We start from the raw sequence: 24,197 nt of genomic DNA, 5'->3' as shown, positions 1-24,197 counted from the left end.
GAAACTAAGCCCTCACCAAAATGTAAAAATAAACCACAGCACACAGCTTAAATGGAGAACCATGAATCTTTTTTTAAAAGCACTCTTGCCAGGAGAGACGAGCTAGCTTTTTATCACATTCATCGTTGTCTACTTTAAAAATATGTATCTGACAGCAAATTCTGCATGTTTGTCTGCTTTTGCTAGCTTTCCCATGCATTTTGTGAAAATTATGCTGGAACAGCTTCTTGCAAAGGTTGCTTGCTCATTTTGATTCCTCCTCTTAAACTGGGCAGCTGAAAAACAAGTGAAAATTGATATTTTTCACCTGTTGTATGTATTATGAGATGGTAAGCAAATYGGGTCAGGGTTCTGCTTTGCAAAGTACTGTATGGACTTAGAGTCCAAAGAACATGAAGATTCCTTTCAAGGAAAAAATCATTGTAATATTGGGAAAAAAACAGATGCCAACCTAAAGAACATGTGCTAATTGTGTTAGCTGACAGATTAGGCAAATGTGGCTGTGTGAAAGATTTTTTTATTATTATTATTTTCAGGTTATTTTTAGTAACTGTGACTTTTGCTAGATATTTTCCATTCAAATCTAAAGGAAAAATCCTCCAGAGAAATATGATTAGCACAGAAACAAATACACTTGTCCTCTTTCTTCAGAAGTGATTTCCTCCCAGTTCTACCCCCAGTGAGAACTTGCACTGCATTTCTTGGGATTTCCTTCCTCTCTGGAGACTAGAGGGGATCCTCTGAAGCCAGAATGGCATGTGTGTTTCCCAAGAGAGAATATTGTAGTGTACAGAATTTAAGCTTGAATTTCTCAGCAAAGTCCTTTTTTGTTTTCTGCTCTCATCATAATTTCCAATGGTAAATAATTAAAACAGCAGAATTTCATTAAATAGTGCTGTGGATTAGGGCTGTCTGACTATACCACAATATCAGGAAAATATGGACTCACTGAACAAGAAGTACAGCTATCTCTTTAAAATTAAGCAAATGCAGCCATCAGTTCTTTATTGCTGTTGAGTATTTTTCCTCTAAACAGGTAGATTTATAAAAATAAAGATTTGTTCATGCTGTTTCAAGCATGTGTTACAGCATAATAAGGCTCAGCCACAGCTGTATCTGGAAAAATCACATCATTTCAATGCTCTCCTCCCCTCCTCCAAATAATTTCTGCTAAAGCAAGTGCCAGAGCTGGCTGTGAAATACTCCAAGAGAGAAAGAATCTTAACATTGAACTGAATCATAGTGCTGCCTCTGAAGAGGATTAGAAAAAGAGAAGGATAGTTGTGTACAAGCTGGAGTTCTCAAACAAAAGCCAGTGTTGCTTAAACATTGATTTAATCATGTAGTTTACTGCTAAATTTCATTTAAAATCTGGGTGTGCTATTTTTGACCCCAGAATTTGTCATGGATTCATTCTCTCCTGCTTCAAATAGCAGCATTAATAGGGATTATAGGAAGTACAAGAAAGCTGCATGCTGTGGTGATCCTCTGGTGTGATCATGCAGACTTTACGGTTCAGGAGTATAGTCACAGTAACGCTGCTGAAAGGCACGGTGGTTGGGTGGGAGGATTTGTTGCCACCTTTAATGATGTGGTATGTCTAGTGCAGCAGTGGCACGTGCAGCTGGGAAGGGGGTTGGTTTATCTGCTTTGCCATGTCCTGCTGTCTGACCTTGGCCAAACTACTTCCCTGGCTCTCCTCTGCACTGCTTTACCTCTCTAGGAAACTGGTCTATCGTGTGCTACACTAAAATAAGTGCATTACTTTGGGGTGCTTTGAACGGCAGTTGAAAGGAGGAAATGATTTTAGGAGCATTGTTTTGCCAGATTGTGATAAATTCTTTATATGCTTTTGTTTAAGAGAAAAGATAATAGTAATAAACCAAGACTTCAGTCCTGATAAAGACTTATAAACACATTTGTGAGCACAGCCAGACCAAGTGAACTAAGTAGATCTCCCTCACTGTCAGTAGATGTGAGCATGTATATTTCTGTGGATGTGTTTTCCTAGGACTGGACCACTATTCCGATTTTCATTGTTTTGCATAGTTACAAAGTGTCCTGAGTTAATAAATCTGAGTAATATGCTCTCTCTAACCTCTATTTTAAAGGCTTTTTTTAATCTTCTAATCGTTCTTGTCATTTAATGAGTTCTCAAGTAGCTAGAATGATATATTTTTTAATTGATATGGGTGTTTTAACTTAAGTATCACAGAATGAATGGAATGTCAGCTTCGTATTTCAGAGGGATTGAGTTCAAATCATAATGGGTTTATTAAAATTGCCAGCAGTTACTTTTCCATCGGTGCTGTTAAAGATTCAGGACCAAATGCTGTTGCTGCTTTGGTAACCAAACTATTTTCTCTGAACCGTTTCACTTGTTCAGAGTTCTTACTATAAGATTTTATCCATGCATTACTTTCCTTCTTGGTATTGCGTTGCTAAGGAAGACACCGTCCTGTCGCCTAGGGTTGGAAGGCCATCTATGGGAGATGAAGTTGGTCAGAAAGCTGTGTCCGGGCTTGGGAGGGGGTGCATGTGTCACTGCCCCCCAGAGCTGTGATCAGTCAGGGGCTCAGACTGAGCATGTGGTTGGCATACCTGGGTTTATCACTATGGATACCTGGGCACAGACAGATAATAGTATGCATATTCTTCCTGTGCCTTGTTCTGAGTTTGGGCTGCTAATTCAGATTTAGCTAGAGAGCTAGACTAGCTTGGCTTGCTTTTTAGTGTGGCAGTTTTAAAACCTTAGTATAAGATAATACCTAACAGAAGCTGCATGCTTTTCAGACTCTGTCCGTGTGCCACCTTGCAGAGAAGGTCTTTGGCACAGGGCCTACTGGACAGCAGGTGACAGGGTCCTTGGGGAAAAATGGGAGCTAGAAGCATGCCTGCCGGAGAGCAACTCCTTGAGGACCTAGTGTGTCCTGGGGGTCTTGGGGAAAGAGGAAAGGCCAGGAGCAAGGCTGCATGAGGTCTGGTGACAGAGGCCTGCTTTTGCCCTCTCCCTTCCCCCCAAGCCCTTTCCCTAGGGAAGAGAGACACCTGAGTATTTAAGACTGCTCATCTCACCACCTTTTTCAGGAATAACTTGGGATCAGGGCAAAGCCTCACCTGCTTGCACTGGGTTGCTGCTGTAGTCCTGGCCATGAAGCATGGGAGATGCTTAATGAGAGGATAGGTCTCACATGATGCTTAAAGTAAACTTCTGTAGCCTGACTGGAAAGTTAAGGCAAAGATGTGTGTTGTACGTGGTGTATTGTGCTTTGTGCATACAACAGATGCAGTCTTGTCCCTGAAATGCTTTGCATGTATAGGCTAATGCAGTCTTTTGGAGGGAGGACAGAGATGAGTCATTTCTGTCTTGAAAAACAGTATTGATGATCTCTCGAGTTTGAGTCCTGTCAAAGGTGTTGCATGAGAAGCCTTACTACTGCTACTTTCCTTTTGAACTGTCATTTTGGTTTTAGCAGCAAAAATAGTTGCATATGTGACTGTTGCAACTGGAAATGCATATTGAGTGAATATAAAAGTGAATACTAGTTTTAAAGTGAATAATAGTTATGTGTGTCCTACTACCTTTGTGGAGTGTAATTTAAAAGTCCACCTCTTGAGAGTCTAAAAAAAAAAAGTCTAAATTAAATTGTTATCACAGTTAATTGTAATGGAATCTGTATTGAAATTCTCATTGCTAGGTCAGTCCCAAACTAAGACTACATCGGGTGGGCATGTGACATGGGCATTCAGGTCCAGAGCTGGGTGTTTGGCTGCACAGAAGAGCAGTAGCTGATGCAGGACACTGATTGTAGTTAACTCTTTAAAGTCTCATTGAAAAAGTTGCACCTATGGGTGTTAGAAAGAGCCAGATTCAAACCCACATGGGCTCTTGCCAGCTTAGCTGCAGGCTATGGGATCATCCAAGTTCTGCAGTCCTTTTTGATCTCTTTCTTACTTTTAAATAAAAGGTTGTTCTGAAGACATTCCTGCATTAATAGAAAGTGTGGTAAGTTTGTATGCTTAGCTAGCCTTAGGCTTAAACTTGACCTGTTCAGTCTTAACAATGACCCTTGGTGCAGATGCAGTGTGCTTTATGTGCGTAAACATATATGTACTTCTGATGCAGCTTGTAATGCACTGCCTCACACAACAGATATGAATTCTTGTTGATTGTTTTGAGATAGTAATATTATATGGTGCACATCAGATTTAGTGGATCAACACAGAATATTAACAAAAGACAGCTTGCCTGGGAATGGGGTGGAGAGGCCCTGTGCTGCTTTTCGGCCCCTGAATTGCTGCTGTCTGCAGAGCAAATGGTGTAGTACAGCGCGGTGCTTGTTTGGGCTGTCTGAATAATTTTCATACTATTCTTATTGATACAATAGAAGTATCCAAAAGATAAAATTAGTCTAATGTGTTACACTGGTATGTCATAAAAACAACAAAAAACTGTTTTAAGAAGTTAAGGGGTCCTCTAACAAGGCACATAACCCCATGTGAACGTCAGCACAGTACTTGAAGCTGTGCTTCGGCAGCTCCTTGTATTGACTGCTTAACTGCTCATCTAACTTTCTTACCTGCAAATATTTCATAGATCTGCATAAGATTAAATGCATTATACAACTTGGAAAAATATAGTATGGTTTAATGAATGTTTGATTGCTGATATGGGACACATGACATGAATACAACTGTAACAATTTGATTTTTAAAATGATAAGACTTGCATGAATGAGGAAGGACTCAGTTCTGCTAAGTTCTGTATAAACATGAAACAAATTCTCTTTCAGAAAGCTTATGGACAACATGCAAAACAAGAAGCAGCGTACTGCCACTGAGCTGTTCTTTGTTAACAATCAAAGCAACTCGCTTCCTCCTTGTAAATGGTGGCACATCAAAAATAGCAGTTAGTTATAAGGATGCCTGTGTTCTGAAAGGTTCTGCTTGTTCCCCCTTTCGTTCATGAATTAACAACACCTGGACAGCCACAACTATGTTCCCTTGCATTAGAAGGGATTAATTAGTGTCAAAAATAGCCTGAATAGAAGTAATGGTCTCAGATGAGAATAGCTTTGTTTTAGGCTGGTACTGAACTCCAAGTGTGGCTGTTGAACTGTATAAATACTTCTACAAAATACTTTATGTGGATCTTGAATGCTGAGTTCATTGCTTAGGACTATCTGTTGATTTGGAACTGTAAACCAAAATGGAAATAGTTCTTGACAAGTGCTTCACTTAATTCCTTAATTCATTTTTGGTTGAGATTGATAGCTTTACTTCCCCCCTTTTTTTTGCCTCTTATGTTTCTTTTAAGTAGTGCATTTAATAGCAAAGTGAATAGAAATTGCATGCTGATCACACACCCAGAGGTACTCTGTTTATAAGACGTCTTTGAACTCGGCTGTTTCTGACACAACAAGAATTTTAGTAGCATTACCATGATTGCAAGATGAAAGCTGAAAGCTTTTAAGATTAACAAAATAGAGTGGTAAAATACAACCTTTGTCCTGCGTTCTGTAGTATGTTTTTACTTCATTTTTCTTCTTCAGGATTTTACTGTTAGTATGCCATGGTGAACAGCACTACGTTTATTTTTCCTGTAATTACACTGATGCCTACTATCAATGCACAATATTGTGGGTTGGCAAAAGTCTCTGACTTTGTATCTTGGCATAGTAAACTTGTTTTTAAAAGTACTTTACAATAAACTTTAAGAGTGTTGGCTACCAGGTGTCTAAAAAGCCTATAGGCAGAAAATGAGATATGGATGGAARCAATTCATAAACCAATTAGCATTAAATAAAAAGCTGCCACTAACGCAAACAGTAGAAGCACACTTAACAGTTAACTATTGAATCCACATTTTAGAGACGTACTGACTTTCTACACTTTTTGAAGGACATTTTAAAGGTATTTGATGCATACAGATAGAGCATACACAAGTTAGCATTATGTTCAATTCCCTTATGATACAAAATAAAAAAGCGTAAGATTTCTACTGCTTCTTCTGCTTCTTTTTCTACTGAAAGTATATGAAAATGGTGTTCAGGAGTACATTTAACTAAATAAACCTACAGAAATTCAGACAAATTGTGACCATGATTATAGGTGGAATATCTAGTTAACATTTATGGCTCTGTTTTTTAATTATAAAAATAAATGATTTTGCAATTGAGTAGGACTGCACTAACACAGTCTTGCAAAGTCTTTGGAATAGTGAAAAATGTGAAAGCTAGCCCTTAAATTATGGATTGAAATTTACATAAGATGCAGTTCTAGTGTCTAAATTTAAACAGTATGTAAACCCAATTATAAAATTTTAGCAGAAAATAAAATTCAGCATAGGAAACACAGAAGAGGTGAAATTCTTATTCAGGATGCCCTTAACCACTGAGAAAGATCTGACAAGACTAAAGGAATGTACTTTCTTGTACTGGAGCCTGAAAGATATTTCTGTGTGCATAAACTGTTCAGCAAAGAGCTAACACTGAACAGACCAAGATACCCTTTTATTTACTGAGTCAGGTGGCGTATAAGAGTAAGAAGAGAACCTGAAGGACCTATTTTGTTGATCTGTACTCTTCCCAATACAGTTAGGGATACTTACAGTGTGTATAATTTCAGTTAATGTCACTAGCTTGTGTAAGCTAACCAGTTGTTTTGCACTGCTTTAATATTGTCTCGGTACTCAAAACATTGATAGCTTAGCACTGTCTTTAGCCCAGGCTGCATTTACAATGACAAACAGCAGCATATTGTTATTATAGAGAATAAACTTGTACTGAATGAAAGTTTACAGATTTCAAAGTGATCTTTTTTTTTTCTTATCTGTAAGCAGGTTTAAAAAAAAAAAAGCTGCAAGCTTACATTGCATTCTAAGAGACTGCAAGGTTATCCCACTGTGCTTTATACATTCATGTTCTAATATTTAAGTGCAACGCCACCTCTCCTCAATTTAACTTCATTAAAAAAAAAAAAAAAAAAAAAAAGGCTTCACCTCATTCCCAGGAATCCAAGTAATAGAGTTACTTACCAATAGCCTGAGCAAGAGCTATAACAACCTCCTGGCATGTTGTGACTTCAGTAACCCCACAAACAATTCTCTGGACTCCATCCACCCATACTTTGAGCTCCATGGTTCACCAGATCATCCGAGAGCCATGAATGCAAGTCAGTCAAGTCATACTTGTAGCTACACCAGAGACAATGCAGCAGACTCAGCAGCTAGAAGAGAGGAAAACCCTGATGTTTATTGTGAGGCATTTCCAATTTAAAAGGTAAACAAATTTAAATTAACATCTATTGGAAAGAAAAAAGACACAGTCTCATTTCCTTAAAAATAGTAACAGGAATCAAATAGCCCCATGCTTTGGCCATACCTACACATTCTGTTCTTTTAGATATACTAGAAGTTTCATTAATTTTATTTCCTAAAATATAAAAAGTGATTACAAAGATAGCATCAAAAGAAACAGTATTAAGTAAACAATTCCAGAATAAAACCATTACAGTTCCAGTAAGAAGTGCTCCCCTTCCTTTATATATTGCCTGGATGTCTCATGGGACTGATTATAAAGACACTTTCAATGTTCGTCCAATAATCCCTAGTGGTGGTGGTAGATGATGGTGTGGCAAAACAAGGGGGAGACATTCTTAAGTATAGCCATCCTGGAGTCTAACCTTGCTCTCCATACAAAAATAGTTGAAGGTTCCTAGTAGAGGCAAACCAATGCATTTAGTACCACTGCTGGAAAGTCCTGAAAGGAAATCAGTCTGGCACAGAGATTGTTTCTGTCTTTCTCTAGAGGAAAGAGGTGCATTGGGGAAAATGCTGCTGAGGTGCTTCAGCCCCTGAAAACACTGTGCCAGTTCTGTAAATAAACAGACTTTGGCTAAAATATTATCCTTGTTTTTTTCCATGCACACTATGGTATTAAATCAAAAAAGCCACACTGCCTAGTCTATACAATTCTTGCTTATTAACATGGCTCTACTTCACTGAAATAATGATAAAGTCACATCAATGAAGGTTTGTCAAGTGTTAACTTCGAGTTAACTGCATATCTGAACACAAGTGGGTTTGCTACAGGCTCAGCTTTACTAGGAACTGCTTTTCTTCTGCATATACAGATCCACCTGGATCATGTCCCACACAAGCTAATTTCTAGCTGGAACTCCAGAGAGGCTGATTTCACAAATTTCAAAATAATAACTCCAAGGCAGCATTGTCTACTTTTAAAAGAAATTCAATACTGGTGATTTTTTTTTCTTGCCTTCTAGAAAGCTTACAAGATAGTTAGATTATTTAACCAGATAGAAGAAAACATATACCATAATATATTGAAAGAAGCTCACGTATTCAGGTAATCCCCCATGGATACGATGACAAAACTAAAGAAAATACTTTTGAAGAGTTAAGTAACAGGAAAATAGACAACACAGAACAGAGAAAGAAATCTGAAAGTTGTTTAGAGAAGATCAGTAAAGGCAAACAGGCTTGGGTTACACAAAAAAATGGAATCTGATCATGCTGATGGATTTAACAGAACTGCACCTGGAGGCAGGAAAAACTTAGGAAGTAAATACTTAGTATAATCCATGTTTTACAATCTGTTATCAGAACTGCTTCTCCTTATGAAGCAAACATTTCTTTCTGTATTAAAGAGAGACATTAGTCCAGCCCTAGAGCTACAATAGAAAGATTATTCCCCTTCTGCAACCAAATACTTAGTTTAACAACTGACAAATGTCAACACATGGTCCAGAAGACATACTGATCCTCATCAGAAAAGTTGTGACATTCAGTAACAACACCCCCCAAACACTGTTAGAGCCAGAGCCAAACTGACAGGACAAACTTTAATGGACAAGCACTACGCAATTCTGCTGTAGTCAGTCCAGCATACACCCAGAAGTACCCACTCAGAAAACAAAAGAAAAAGAATATTCAAATCCAAATGTACTAGTAAAACCAGATTTCAAAAATATGCTTGTATCATTAATTCACAAAAGTGATAGCTTTGAAGAGTACCAGCATGTACAGAATTATATTCCGAGACATTAGTAAGCACTTGAAAAACGCAGAGATCAATATTTTAAATAAATGTTTTTCTGCAAAGTTACACACTTCAAAAAACAAAGCAAAACAAAAAACCTACTATCCACAAGCATTAACAGCGTACAAATACAGAAACTGTTCAATCAGGTAAGACCATTTTAATGTACCAATAAACTAAGCAGAAGGTGGTCTTTTGTTAGCCTGTAATATAACAGTGACTGAGAAAACACAGAAAAGGCCCCATCAGTCACTTTTGCTGTTTATTCCTGGAAAGGTTGTCTTCACAAATAAACAGACCTCACATTCCAAGCCCAACTGTAAGGAACTTAATTAATTAACTTGATATCTTGCTGAGAGTTGAATAGTTCAGATTTGCTGGCACAAAACAAGTCGTCTCTCCATGTGACAACACACATGTCAGTAAAGAATCCGACAGCTCTAATTGTTTTTCTGTCTGTCAACATCCAAACTATTATTTCAATTTAGCAAGCCAGCAAGTGCATTTTCCCCCAGAGTCAGCACACATAATGAACAGCTTTGCATTCAGCACAGATCAGTTTTGGTCATCTGTTTTCCTAATGTTCTTTAAGAAAAAAATAAAAAGAGGCACCATTTAATAAGGAATTACTTGCTGACACTCCCAGTTTTGAAAACAACATTCACTAAAGCAGCAAATGATTTGAACAGTTTCTTTGAAACAGTTTGAGTTCAGGGGAAATACTGCCCCCCCCCTTTTTAAGGGCAAATATTTTTAATAGCATAAATAGCAGCAGTGAAACAATAAAAGCAGCCTGTTGTTTGTGCTCCCACCAGAAAGATAATACAGACTAATGCGCAGGACTCACAGGACTGCGTGCACCAAAGTCATTAGTGGTATGCTTTCAGAGATCTGTCAGTCACTAAAAATGAAGTACTCGCACACTTTGGAAACATATGACCTGTGCACTGAAATCACTCTGTCACATTATAGTTTCTAAACAAAGCTAACTTACAATAAATAAAAAATAATCTAGAATAAATTTAGTTTCTAGGACTACACAGTAAAAGTTTACAGAAAAGTCTGAAAAAAGGAGGAAAACCTTTTGGCCTTGTGTGCGTCTCTGCTTCCTGATTATACCTCCATACCACTTTTTATAGTAGTATTTGTTTTTCTTTTGTATGTATTCAGTTCTTTATTTGTTTACAGTTAATTCATATACCATTAATGTCTTATTTGCCTTTTCACTGAGGTCCATTTTGACAGCCCCAAAATATATTTTTGACTCTTAAGTTTTTGTCCAAAATGTACACCATGCTTTCAAAACACAGAAGGCAAAATAACCCTTACCTCTAATAGCATACAAATGCCTCTTGAAGCAAGTGGAAAGGCGTGGAGGAAGAAAGCCCACTTGAGGTTTCACAATCCTGTAAGTTCAAAAATAGTTCATCTTACACATAACTCGTTTTAGCAAAGATTGGGAATAGGAATGGAAAGCTAATTTATTGAAGAGAGGTACACAAGCTGAAGCATGCCTCTGATCACAGCTTCCCTCCTCTTTGCCAGTTCCTCAGCGATGAGCTCTGTAATGACAGGTATTTGTGATAGGAACCACCAATCTGAAATTGGACACCGCTCAGCTACATCCTCTTCTCTCTCACATGCTTTCTCTTTTTGACTACCTTGTCTGGAATCTCCTCACTTACACCCCTTGCCAGGCATTAAGCAGATTTCCCTAAATCCTTCTTTTGTCCTGTTTGGCTCAGATCTTCCTCTTTCAGACATTTGTTCATTTTGGGGGGGGGGGGGGTAAAGAAAACTCCAGCATACATATATGCTGCTATTTTGCCACCTCTTCACAGCTAGTATACAAACTACAAAAAGGCTGATGCTTCACAGAAGATGGGCAGAACTGATAAAACGTGCAGAGGATTTTGTGTGTGTTTAGCAGAAAGATAGTCTAAGCAGATGTTTGCAAAACCTTGATACTTGATGCAAGTGTTAAGTCATGAGGAAACCGTGAGAGCTAAAATTAAGATACTGATTTCACCTCATTGCTAATCTTCACAAGGTCCATGTCATCTGAAAGCTGCATGGATCTGAAATCAGGGTTAAAATTCTGCTGCAACTGAACTCAACTGCAGAATTTCTACTAAATATTTCAGTAATTTTTTTTCTGTTCACTCCACTAAATAGGTAGCATGCTGTTCAGTATATTTAAAAGTGATCGTGCCTTAATTTACAATTACCTATGAATAAACATTGTCTAGAGTTTGCCACTTTTTCTTCTGTTTCTCACCCTCTACACGCTGGCCCAAATTGTCCTGCTTGCTTTCCCCCGTTATGATACGACACCAGCTCTGGACAAATAGATAGCTTGTTCTATGCAGGTTGCTCCTTGGAAGCTGTTAATAAGAATAGTTAGGTGAAAGCAAGGTTTGAATCAGCAAAAATGAGTCAAGCACAAAGAAGCCAGTTCAGCTACCCTGAAAGGGCCTATAAACACATCTAGAAAGGTATGACATTACCCTTGGTGACCAGGGATGCATTTGGCAGACTTTCCCTGGCATAAGAATTCTTGTGTAGAGTAATAAGGTAACATTTTCCAAACGGAGAACTGGCTACTGGAAACAAGCTAGCTAGTATTTACCAGAAAGCCTCCTCCGTTGGACTGATGAAGAGGAAATATCCCAGAAGAAACTCTGCTTCCTATCAACAAACAGCAAAAACCTTTAATGGTAGGTTCATGTCAAAGATCAAGCATAAACATCTCATATGCAAATTTTTATTAGAAAGGCGCAGATTCTGGTTTCGAAATTTGTTGTGAATGCAGGACTTTCTTTTAAACAAAAATGTTTATATAGAGGTAGGATCCACATTTTTAGTGGGACTAAGTGATTTCCTATTAGTGTTATTCTGTTGATCTGCCAGAGGAGTGCTCAGAGATAATAAGCACTGCTTCAAACAAACAGAAGACCCCACAACCACAAAGATAATAGTGCTGGGAAGGAGGCTGAGAGGGAGTTTAAGCAGCAAGGAATTTTCCTCACATGGGACTGGCAAAAAGATGGCGTCTATATGAAACAAGTCCAAATTCAGATGCCGCAGATGTTATCCAAGACACGCACACACTATACACTAGCTGTAACAGGACCAGACAGCACCAATATACATGTTCACACAAACTCTTAATTACAAGAGGTTGTAACAATGACTGACAGAAATCTTGTCTCCAGATAATCTAGAACTCCCCCAAAGTCCAAAATTCAGTTTCCCAGGTAAATTACTAATTTACTTGCATCCAAGAAGCCTCAACTGGCTAGTCCAGGAGCTGTTGAAAACTTCAGAGTTTTTCCTTAAGCAGCACAACAAAGATGAAAAACAAGGAAAAGAAATGTTGTTTTGAAGTAGGGGAATCTACAGTAAAAATTCTCCCTACTTACAGAATATCCCCCATCTCTCCTAGAAATGCAATCTTTATAGCACAGAAAAATCAAATTGGAAGAGTGTCTTCTCTTTGTATTCTTGAGAACAGGCTAGAAATATTTACTATTAATTTGGGTGTTTGGGTTTTTTTGAGGGAGGGCAGGGGGAGAGAATAAGAGGAGGTGAAGGATTTATACACCTTTTGTCATCTCTTTTAATGATCAATTTTAGTGGTGACAAATATCAAGTGAATTAGTAAATTAAAGCAAAATAATCCCTTTGCCTTGAAAATTATACTAATAACTTCAATATTTAAAATCCATTCTCAGTCTGATGTCTGATTTCAAGAAGTTTGTCTTTAGTGTGCCATCTTCCCTCACAGTGTCTTAAACCCAGTCCCTGCATCTCTTGACTGTGCTGTGCCTGCCATTCTAAGCCATCTGGCCAATATGTAAATTTGGTTTCCTTTTCAGTTACCCAGAATGAGCTGACTGCTGTCTGCTCAGAGGCCTCAGCACAATTTGTCTTTTCTTCTTTCTTCCCTACTCAACGGAAGAGATGGAGCCTGATGGAGCCAAGTCCTTACTGTCCCTCATGACAATTAATGAATAATTCAATTAAGTTGAAGGCCACAACAGGATACCTAAATCATCCCCAAATTCATCAACAGGGCACCAGTGCTCTTCTTCCACTGTCATCAGTTAGCTTCACTAAGCTGGCTCATGACTAAAAGTAATGAACTGAAGAAACCTGAGACACTGTGTAGCAACAATTCAACTGCAGCACAAATCACGATTTACCAGTCTGGGAGCTGCAGTATGGGAGATGAGGTAGCTAGAAAGCTTCACGACCACAGACTGTACCTAAAAATTGCATGCCTTCATAGAAAACTAACTTCTAACCCACTGTTGCTGCATTATGTTGATAGTTAGACTGGTAATACTTTCAAAAACACCAACCTCTATAACATCTTGTACCTTGACTCATTTTTGAAGCAATGAGGCTTGGCACAACTCAGTGTTTCAGAACACTTTAGGATCACCACAGAATGGTTTGAAAGAAAACAAAGCAGCAGGTGAGCTAATTAAGCAGATGGCTTATTAAAATCTCATTTGGTCACTGTTAAGAACATAACATTGCATTTTTAACAGTAAGTTTCACACTCTCACACTTGAATTAATTCAGCAGGAACAACAACTTCAAAATTAATAGTCTCCTTTCATGAAGATTAGATATAAATAGAATCTGAGCTCTATATAGATCTGAGGTACACAAAACAAAAAGCATTTAGGAGATGGTGGTAGAGAGTCCCAAGGATCTTCGCCTCTACTAACCAGAGGTCAGTCAGATAATTTCAAAGCAAGTCTAAAACTTGAATTAAGAGCATTAAATTTAGGATATGTACCAGCAAATCAAAACCATACCTTGCACAGTGCTTTCAGCTCTTGAAATTAATGGTATTTATTTTGATACAAGTCTGAGTCAGGTTCAAGCAGAATTATTTACTTTAAGTCACAACCTTGAATCTGTTTCAGGATTAGGACTAAACTATCATCTGCAGGTGGCTTTACATGAAACAAACTCATATTGTCACTCTTTATTCCAGCTACCAGCAAACAAAATTATCAACATGAATCATCACAATCCTGCTAGAGGTGAAGGGCTGAGCAGCTCATCACGAAAAGCCTCATTTTTCACCACAGTTCTAGGAAAGGTTTGATTGTTGGTGGCAGCACAGCAAAGCCTGAGTGTTAGCAACTGGGATGCATTTTGTTTTGTGGCAGAAGATACCTTTTCCAGGGACATTAGCAAAGGAGAGACTGTGCTGTGTATCAGTTCTGTGACGAACAACTTAAAGTCATTGGCACTAAATAGACATCAACAGGCATATGGTTTCCACAATAATATCTTCCAACACCCAGTTAGTACTTGTTTGTCATTAATATCAAATATATAGAACATTAGATAAAATAGCAACTACAACTCTATTAATAGCAAGCTGAAATGCATGAAGCTTGGGGGGGGGGGGAATCATACAAACACATTATACTCCCCACACTTCAAAATATGGGCCAAAGCACAACACCCTCTTCCACTACATCTTTGGGAAAGTTGCATGCAAATGAGCTAATTTCTCCACTTCAATACTTTCATTGAAGTAATACAGAAAAAATACATTTACAATTGAAATGCCTATTTAAAAATGATTTGGCTTAGAAGTTTTAAAAGTCAATTAAATACATGGTTTAAAGCCATGGTACTTTACAACTACTAAAAAATAAAAATCAATTTCTGAAACAGAAATAAGGTGAGGCACTTCTAACTCAACATAATACTTTTTTTAAAAAAAGATGATAGTCTCAAAGCTTTCTTCAGAGAAAGATTACCTTATTCATTAAACATATCTAAGAAATTTCAAGTGGATTTCCTGAAAACCCAGAAGAGAAAAGTCCACAAGGTAGAGAGAGAATAGAACTTATTTCTACAGGGCACCTTTAAGCAGTTTAGGCAAGTATATAGGTAAGAAAAGAGGAAAAAAACCCACCTCATTTCTAAATTTGCTCTTGGGTGTGCTTACTTATTTCCTCAAACCCAAAAGAACAAACTTTGTTGTTTCTTCTGTTCTCTGTTTATAGGCCTCAGCTGCACCACTTCAGTATTTCCCATCTCTAGACACTGTGAGTTTGGATAATGCTTTTTATTTGAGCAAAATCTGAGATAGTGATAATATACAGCAATAGGTTATAGACTAAAATACTCCAACTGCATAGACTTAATTCCCCTAGTCCTTCTTTCAGGCTGCTAACCAAGCTGCATACACAAGCACACAGGGATTCCCCCTCAGACGTCACCTTCTACCTGTTTGGCAGCGTGTGCTGTGGCAGTGCTAAGCCAGCTCCAGGCTACGTCTGCACTGCTCTGACCAGCTAGCCATGCTGTCTCTAAATGGCTAAGGAACTGTAATTACCCCCCCACTCCCCCCGGATGGAAGTATACTTGGGTCTCCTTTCTCTACTCAGCTGGTAACTTTAGTGAAACCGTTATGAACTCAATACCTTTTAAACTGCTAATCCTCTTTAAATTTGGCTGAAACTGATTTATAGTCCAAAACTCACTGGGGAAGGGCAGGAAGCGTAACAACACTATATGCACTTACTTTCCTTTGGGAAGCAGTCTTACAGAGACCACGTAGAGCATTCATAGAATGAGCCAGCAAATAGCTGTTCAGGAAGAACATGATTCTATGCTAATAAAAATTAAAACTAAATAAGACTCACAGCCAGCCTACAGCACCAATGGAAAATGGATAACTGTTAGTTCATATTCAATATAGCTGTAAAGGATGTTTTAGTGCTCTTGCAGCTTGCACTCTCTTCCTACCCTCCTTCTCTGTTGCAACAGTTTGCAACCAAGCACCACTTTCCACTTGCCCATTCCCTCCATATCTTCAGATACTGTCTGCATTTTGTACCTTCTTTCTCAGATACAACTTTTCATTATAGGCCATGCAGCTACAAGCCTTCATCTCGTGTCTTAACCACTGCATTTGCCTCCTCATTGCACCCTCAGCAATCCCATCTTGTCCATTTACTCATTTGCCCAGGAGGATTGCATCAGGATAATTTTCTGGAGTTAGCAGACTTGCCAAAACCTGGAATAGAGTTAAGTAGCTCTCCCCTTTCTCTAATACATCACACATGAGCTACTCATCTTCAATTGAGAAGTCCTTCTGCTCTTATCTCTGCCTTTCTCTTGCTTCTCATATATTTTTCCAGACATTGCCAAGTGAACTGTACTTCCACTTTATGGTTCATTTGCAAGTTTCAATAAGCACTTTACACACTCACATAGAAGAGAAACTCCAAATTACTGGTTAACCCTCCTTATCCCCTTCCAAATTCTTCCTTAATTTGCTTCCAAAGCACAATGGATCAAAAGATGGCATGTTGTGACCCTACTGCTCTTCATGCTAATCAACCCGATTTTACTTGCCTCCAGGGACTCTCGGTGCGCACTGCACACCCCCCGGGGCAGCATGTGTCTCCTTCTAAGGGCTTCTAGTGCCTTTTTAGAGAGCGGCCCAGGACAAACCACGACCTGCTTTAAGAGCTCCTGGAAAGCATCCAGCTTTGCAACTTAATCAAGCCTTTGGGGAGTATACTCATCCCACCATAAGGAGTTTTAGCATCATTCCTCCCATCATGGTGGATCTTCACCATGTGCCTCTGGACTTAATTACCAGATGCCTGGGATGCCAGGCACTGGGACTCAAAACAGTCAAAGTTAAACAAAACGAGATCTCAGCTGCTTGGTACGCTGTGACAAAAGCTGAAGTGCTTGTGTGCTCCCTGGACTACCATCACACTGCACCTCCTAAAGTACAAATCCAGTTTGCTTTTACTTTCTGAAACAGGGAAATAAAAAAAATCCAATTAGTCCACTTTTGTTTTCCACTGCTCTTGTTAGAGTGAGGTTCTTACCAAATTCCCCAAACAGTATCCATTTCTGAATTCCTACTCTCCACAGAAATATGGAGCTAGCCATTAAGAGCAGTGAATGAGTGAATAGACAGGGTTAAGGATTTAAAACTTTGTGACAAATCTTAACAAAAAGGGCCAGGTCAGTTTTCTTTTAAATGAGAATTGATTGCTTGTATTTCTAATACTTACTGATCATGTTCTATGCACCTATGGAAGTGTAAAATACCAGGTAATATTAACAGGCTATAATGGCTTATGAAGCACAATTACCTGGCACAAAACCTAAGTCCTGGAAAGAAATCAAGTGGAAGTGCCTACTAAAAGTTTCTGCTAACTGATAAGATAGCGAGCAACTGAAGACCTAAAATCATCCAAGATGTAAAATGTTATGAAGTTCGGACATTCAAAACATGGTATTTAAATTAAAGAAGTTATATAAATGCAGTATATCAGAAAAGAGAATGAAATAAGAAAAGGTGTTTTTTTTTTTTTTTTTTGGTATGGGCAAATTGAAAAGCCACATTAAATGCCAATGTTCAAATTCCCCATGTACTTCTGAGTGTCTTTATCAAAAGGAGGAACCTGTTCCTGTAAATATCATCTTAAGGATTAGCAATCTTGGGGAACAGTTCAACATTCTGTGGTTGGAACATCTCTAGCACAGGTGCATACCAAGTTTTCTTGTTTTAATGTGCAAAATGGAGGAGTAATACAATTTTGATACGTTTTTCTGGTTTTGCTTTTAGAAGCAAGATAGTTCAACAACATTTTGAAAAGAAAGGATTAAACCTCTGTTCTGAATGGAAAATCCATTCTCCTAACCTAAAGTCACAAGAGCTCTGAATCACCTTTAGTGTGTTTTCATCATGACCTGAATTCAAGTGCAACTGAACAGCCTAAACTTTGACCTAGAACAACTATTACCATTGCCTGAGAAATCCTGCACAAACAGTGCAGTCAATAGTATTAGCAATTTGGATTTTTCTATACAATAAAATAAAATCATGCTGCACATGGACTACAAGAAAATAAATACAATCCAAACTTTCAGCTCTCGTTTTCATTCCCAGTCAATCTCTGACTGGAGAGGAAGTGGTTGCTTTCATGGCAATATCYGCATCTTTTGTAGGTGGTCAAGTCTGTTGCCCCTTTTGTCCTCCCAAGGGAATAAAGAAAAATTCTATGCATGGAAACTTAAGACTTCCAACACTCTATGTGGGAGTAGTCCACAGAAGAGAAAGCCTTTAATTAAAAACAACTCTGAAGCTGAAGTCCTACTTGTTCAACTATTGCCAAAGCTTCTGCTTATAAAAGCTCACTGGAATCTTAGATACAGTAAGATGAAATATTTAGGCAGAACTAGCCAAACTTGAGAGTTTTCAAAATTGGTAACTATACTTTCTTGCTTTAGTACTGCTTTAATACTAAGTACATCCAGGGACAGAGTACAATACTTCCAAACTATTACTGACATTTGTGCTTTCACAAAGTTAATACACGTTCAACTGCAGCATAAAGCTGTACTCATGCAGTCTCAGGCCTCTTACCAGAGAAATAAAAAGCAAGAGAACACTATCACTTCATCTGAATTCCACCGCTAGGCCTGGGGTCATACTGTTTCCATGTGCAAACACCATGCGGTATATCCTGCACTTTGCTGACAAGAAGCAATCTAATCCTAGGCTTCTGAATCCTAAACAAACAATTTTGTAATCCACTGTCAGCTGCACAATAACTAGTGCACTCTGTCAAAACATACTTTTAAAAGATAAACACTCAACAAAAACCTGCAGGAAAAAAAGATCAGATGATAACCTTGCTTCAGTTCTAATGCTTTCTTCCACATGCCATCACCCCTCATACATTAGGTCATAAATGCAAAAGCAAATGGGGGTATGAATTCTTAACTTCGCATCAGAACACAAATATATTGCTGCATGAGCAGTTTTAAAAATACTATTTAGAGTAACAATTGTCAGAACAGATATTTGAGCAGCATGGTTTCAGGCTTGAAACCAAACTGCAACTAATACTACTTTTGACTTCCAGAACAGACAATGAAAGCTTTACAAAGTAGTATTTTAGACAGCAATGAATAGCATAAAACTGGAAGTAACTCTGTAGGATATTATTCTGTGGTAGAGACAGACCAAGAACAAGGCTTCCTTACAGGCACTGCTGGCCACTGGCACATGTTCATTCTGGGCTCCAGGAATGGACTTCATAAAGCCTGAAGCACCAAAGCTTCCTACTCAGTGAAGTGAAAGGAGGGAGGTAAATATGCAGGGGCAGTCACTGACAGTGCCCAGATCCCCAAGAGATGGCTGCATCTCCAAGCATACCTCTCTTCTGCATTTAGACTCTTAAGTCAGGCTAGGCAAGGTGCAGGGGGAGCTGCTCTATGCAAAACAGATTAACAGCTCAAAGTCCTTCTCCTGGATTCCAGGACTTAATTCTTGCCTTTGGGTTTGAATACTGGACCCAAGAAGAAGGAGGAGATTCTATGTGGTAGCTTAGAGCATTTATCCCAGAAGTGGGAGAATTGGGTTCTAGACTTTCCTTTTTTGGAAGGGCCTCAAAACCCATTTTTCTTTCACAGATAAGTAGCTATGTTAGATGAGGGCTCTTGCTGAGGCATTACACAGCCAAGAAAGCGATGTACATGGGACTCTGGAAAGAGAGGGGGGAAAAAAAGAAAAAAAAAGGGGGGGAAAAAAAGGAATCTTAACTCTATAGACCTGGTAATTAAGGATATTCTCATGGTATGGAGCAACCTTCAGTTCCTAACACTACTCACACATTTTGCATTAAAAAACCTTTTCATAAAAATACATACACAGTAGTAGCTGCAAAGATCAGAACTCAGGAACCTAACAATAACATATGTTTTGCCAAAGCACAGAGACAACAGCATGCATCAGGGTCTCCTGTATGATATCACCAGGAATAACACAGGATCAAATGTATATCTGTGTGAGTTATTCAATGAAAATTAAATTTATACTTCTATACAAAACCCAATCATTTAACATTCTGAAAGCACTAACCCAAGGGAGGAAAAAAAGCAACCTGAAGACAGACATCCGTTGACACTGAACATTCAGCTAAGAATTTAATTCATTGAGAATCTTTTAAATTTTTGATATTTTGATATACCACAGGGACAGCAAATTTGAAAAAGAAAACACTCCAAAGCAAAACAGTGCATCAGTTTCATTTTAGGACACACTTTTGAGAAGTGCTAGCTCATTTAGTCCAACCCCAGAGGTTCCTTCAACCCTAAATTACTGCAGTTCTTTCTTGCCTGTCAACATACAAGGACAGCTTAATAACAAACACATGCATATGAACCATGGAATTCAATAAACAATCAATGTTTATCTTACTTGAAGCACCTTTTAAGTCATGGATCAAATAAGGCTGAAGGCTTATTAAGAGCTCAAATGAATAATCACCAAGAAATTCTGTTATTAAATTCTGATTTCCATAGCCAGGGAGCAGTCAGAACAGCTAAACCTTCAGTTCTGTTATGCTAACAGATAACTATTAGGATGTCTTGCTTCTGCTGACACTTCTCCTTGTGATGTTGGAAGATGAGAGGAAATGTAGCTCCTGGCACTACAGCTCAGTATAGTATAATTGGTAGTTTATGTTCAGACTCTAGCGTCTTTTTTTTTTTTTTTAATGGTTTGTCAGAGGTCAAGTTGCCCTTCATGTTCTTAGTGAAAGAGGACTTAGCCTTGAAGCTCAACCCTAGTTATCTAATCTATGGTTAGTTTTAACCTTGAAGCTGCCCATCAGACAGAAATGCCAAGGGTATTGCTTTGGCCCAACCAGCAGTAGGAAGCACTCACATTCTCACCAAACTACAGGAGTTTACAGCAGAATTATGGCATTTCCACACTCACTGAAAGACGAACGGATTCACCTTAAAACTTCCGAAATAGCCCAGCATGAAGAAATGTTTGTTAACACAGCTTATGAAATCTGCACAGAACTTTCTTAACCTACTTATGTCCTGCAGCATTAGTGCCAGCTCACTGCAAGAACATGTGAAAAGAGACTAAAACTGCACTAGTTAAGTTGTGCCCTGAACTTTAGGCACCAAGATTGTTAAATTGCCCTAAGGCTACACCTGAATACAGACTACAGGAAGTCTTGCAGTGATCAAACTACAGTCTTAATATTAGGTTACTCCCCCCCACCCCCCCCAGCAAAACAAAAACAAAACAAAACAAAAAAACCCAACCCCCCCCTCCACACCCCTCCAGAACACCTGACACCAAAATCACTTACGTGACTCCTGGAAGAAAAACATCAGCTAACAGGCTGTGATTACTAATTATGCACAAGTATTTGCCCGTTACTGCAGATGAAAGCTAAACAAAAAGTGAAGCACTAAAACACAATGTAAAGATTAATTAGAGATAGGAAACCCTAATTCAATTCAAATTCACTTTAGCATATATCACTGCCAACGGTGAATATCATCTAAACTGTCAAACAAACACAACATCCTCTGCCTTACTAGAGGAATTAATCCAAGTCGGCCAAAAGTCAGATGTCAGCTGGTGTAGAGTGTGGGATGAAGTATTTAGAGACATGCAAGTTTTGTTAAATAGTGAAATGAATATAGTGAAAGCTAAACAAAACTGTCAAGTGAACAGTGCAGCACTCAAACTCTGCTAGAACTAAACTAGTGAATTCAGCCTCAAAACAGCTTGCCCAAGCATATGAAGACAAATACACAGCTCAACCTACAGTTTAGCACTATGCTTTCACAAAGAAAGGCACGTGGCAGTTTTAGAAAGAATCCTTATGGGGAACTAGTGCTACTTTTTTTTTCCTTCAAAAAAAAAAATCTTATACATTCTTACAAACTTTCAGGTGAGTGGGTATCACAGCCATTTGACTATTAAAACACTATCTCAATATTCCTAAATTTCTGCACAAACTTACAAGGTAAGCTGTTGCTAGTATACCTAGGAAAATGTTTTGCCATTATAACGTATGCTTTCACATGCCTACACAACCATTTAACTCCCTGCACAGGTGTCTACTGCAGCTCAAGAACACATTTTACCAGTGCAATGCATGTCACACAGATCTGTGTGAAGGAAAAAATATTCGCTCTAGAAAGGCAAGGGAAGAGAAGAGAATTACACACAGAATTACAAGGACTTAACCAGAACCATGAAATCCAAATCCAGTGGACTTGCTGCAAAGTTTTTTAGATTTTCCCTAAGCCTTCCATTCTTTTAATGAAATAGTACTTCTTGTCGTGCTGAGATCAGGAACGAAATTTGATGGGTTCAATTTAGAATCACCAGTTAACAGAATAGACTTTGCATGTCACAGTAAGAAGAGAATTTAAACTATTTGTGATAGAATATGACATACAGGTCACTTTGCATATTATTCAAAAACCTCTTTTTTTTTTTTTTTTTCCTGTAAAGCACTTCCATAGCAGGTTACTGGGACTGAAGTAGCAAAGAAAAGTTGATGAGTTAAGCAATTCTGTATCAACTTTTGATTACATCTCCCAGGAAAGTAAAGGCATTTGAGATTCTACTGTAAAATTGCATTACCACCTCTGTCTTCTAGGTAAAGTTCTCCTTCCAGTTCAATCATAGCTTTCACATCAGCTGCACATAGGGTAAGGTTTATATAGCCAGCATGGAATTGAAAATGGAAAGTTTCATATATTACCTACGAAAATCTTATCTTTACCTGTCTCAGACTACACGAGATGTGAGATGGAAACTACTGCTACTTATAAGTTACTTTTCCAGTGGTCTCCTGCATTCACAGCAAGTTCTACATTTTGCAAAGCTATGCTTCAGGAAAGAAACTATAAAGTACTTTGACTATGAAGATGGCAAAAAGCCTTCCCCCCCCCCCCAAAAAAAATGTAAAAAAACTGTTTAAGAGAATCTTAGAGATTAAATTAGAGACTGTCAACTACACAGTACACTTTTGATGTCCTTTTTTCTTTTGTTTTCTTTCAATAACACCATTGTACTTTTGGCTACAATGTTATTAGTCTTTAAGCTCTAAAATAAACTAAGAAATGTGATTTTTTCCCCACCAAATCCTGAAGTAGATTTCTACAGCAAGATGCAAAGTAGTCTTAAATATAACCAAAAAGTTTTCTTTATACATATTCATCAAAAACTACGTTAGCAGTGGTATTTCCAATATTTTGTTTTAGCCACTGCTCTTTAAAAGCAAAGCAAAAAAAGAAAAAAATTGCTTGGAAGTTAGAGGGTATTAACTACCATAAAAACCCAGAATGCTAGAACAGAGTGTTCCAGCCAACATTCAAAGAGCTGTGAAGACAAGAGATAGCATGCAGATTCAAAACGGATGTTAGGAAAAAGTTCTCTGCTAGGAGGGGAATGCAGGACTGCAACAGGCTACCCAGGTGACTTTGAAATTCCTACTCTCGGAGGTTTTCAAGAACTTGGTCAGACCAAATCCACAGCTGACTTTATATACTGTTAGTCATGGTTCAAGCATGATGTTGGCTGGAATGCTCCTCTGGAGGTCATCTGCTACAACATTTTCTACACTTCTGTGAAAAAGGCAAGGAAAGTGCATGTAGAGGAGAGAATTCCATAGTGTGCATGTTATAAGTAGCTGGCAAAGATTTATGACTTTCTCCATCTGAAAAAGACTCCCACATTATGTTATTTTTCAGAATCAATAATTCACAAATTACAAAAACCATTCTGAAAATCTGTGATAACACTACATTTTAGCAATGATATTTCTCATGTGGCTGAAACAACCCTTTTAACAAGCATGTAAAGTATGTAAAGATACATAACAAATTTGCAAAGCATTTTGGCACAACACATATAGCTTGAGAGTCTGTACAGCCTTGTACATTTATTTGTACCTCCAACTTGCCCTTTCTAGACATACATGAAAAAAGAAGCTGAGTGAGAGCATGCAAAAGCATACTGATCAACAAGTCATCAGTAAATGCATCCACTAACATATGGCATGCTAGAACGTAACCCATGCATGCTTTAGACATGGATTGACAGATTGCTTTCAGCCAATGGAAAAGTATGGTCAATGCTTCACCCTTAACATGGCTCAGGTACTGAAGTCAAGAAAACTACAGAGCCTGAGGGAGACTCTGAGTAGCAAACCAAGCCACACCACAAGCTTATACTATCTCTCTTCTTAGCTTAATTTATCTAATAGTTCTTGCGTTCACCTTTATACCATGACTTGTGTCTCA

General features: G+C 38.3%; 1 protein-coding gene across 1 annotated transcript in view; it reads right to left on the bottom strand.

The window, feature by feature from the left end:
- RASSF8 (Ras association domain family member 8) overlaps positions 1-24,197 on the bottom strand; it is a 40,323-nt gene that overhangs the window by 11,943 nt on the left and 4,183 nt on the right. The window contains exons 2-3 of the mRNA XM_026066935.1: positions 10,389-10,465; positions 7,037-7,227 (exon numbers count right to left, since the gene is read on the bottom strand). Of these exons, the coding sequence (XP_025922720.1) occupies positions 7,037-7,139 (103 nt within the window). The 5' untranslated portion in view covers positions 7,140-7,227; positions 10,389-10,465. The remainder of the gene's footprint in view (positions 1-7,036; positions 7,228-10,388; positions 10,466-24,197) is intronic.

The sequence above is a fragment of the Apteryx rowi genome, unplaced genomic scaffold, assembly GCF_003343035.1.
Source record: "Apteryx rowi isolate R43461 unplaced genomic scaffold, aptRow1 scaffold_25, whole genome shotgun sequence".
Classification (NCBI taxonomy): domain Eukaryota; kingdom Metazoa; phylum Chordata; class Aves; order Apterygiformes; family Apterygidae; genus Apteryx; species Apteryx rowi.
Note: the sequence above shows the minus strand (reverse complement) of the source record. Positions and strands in the feature narration are given on the sequence as shown.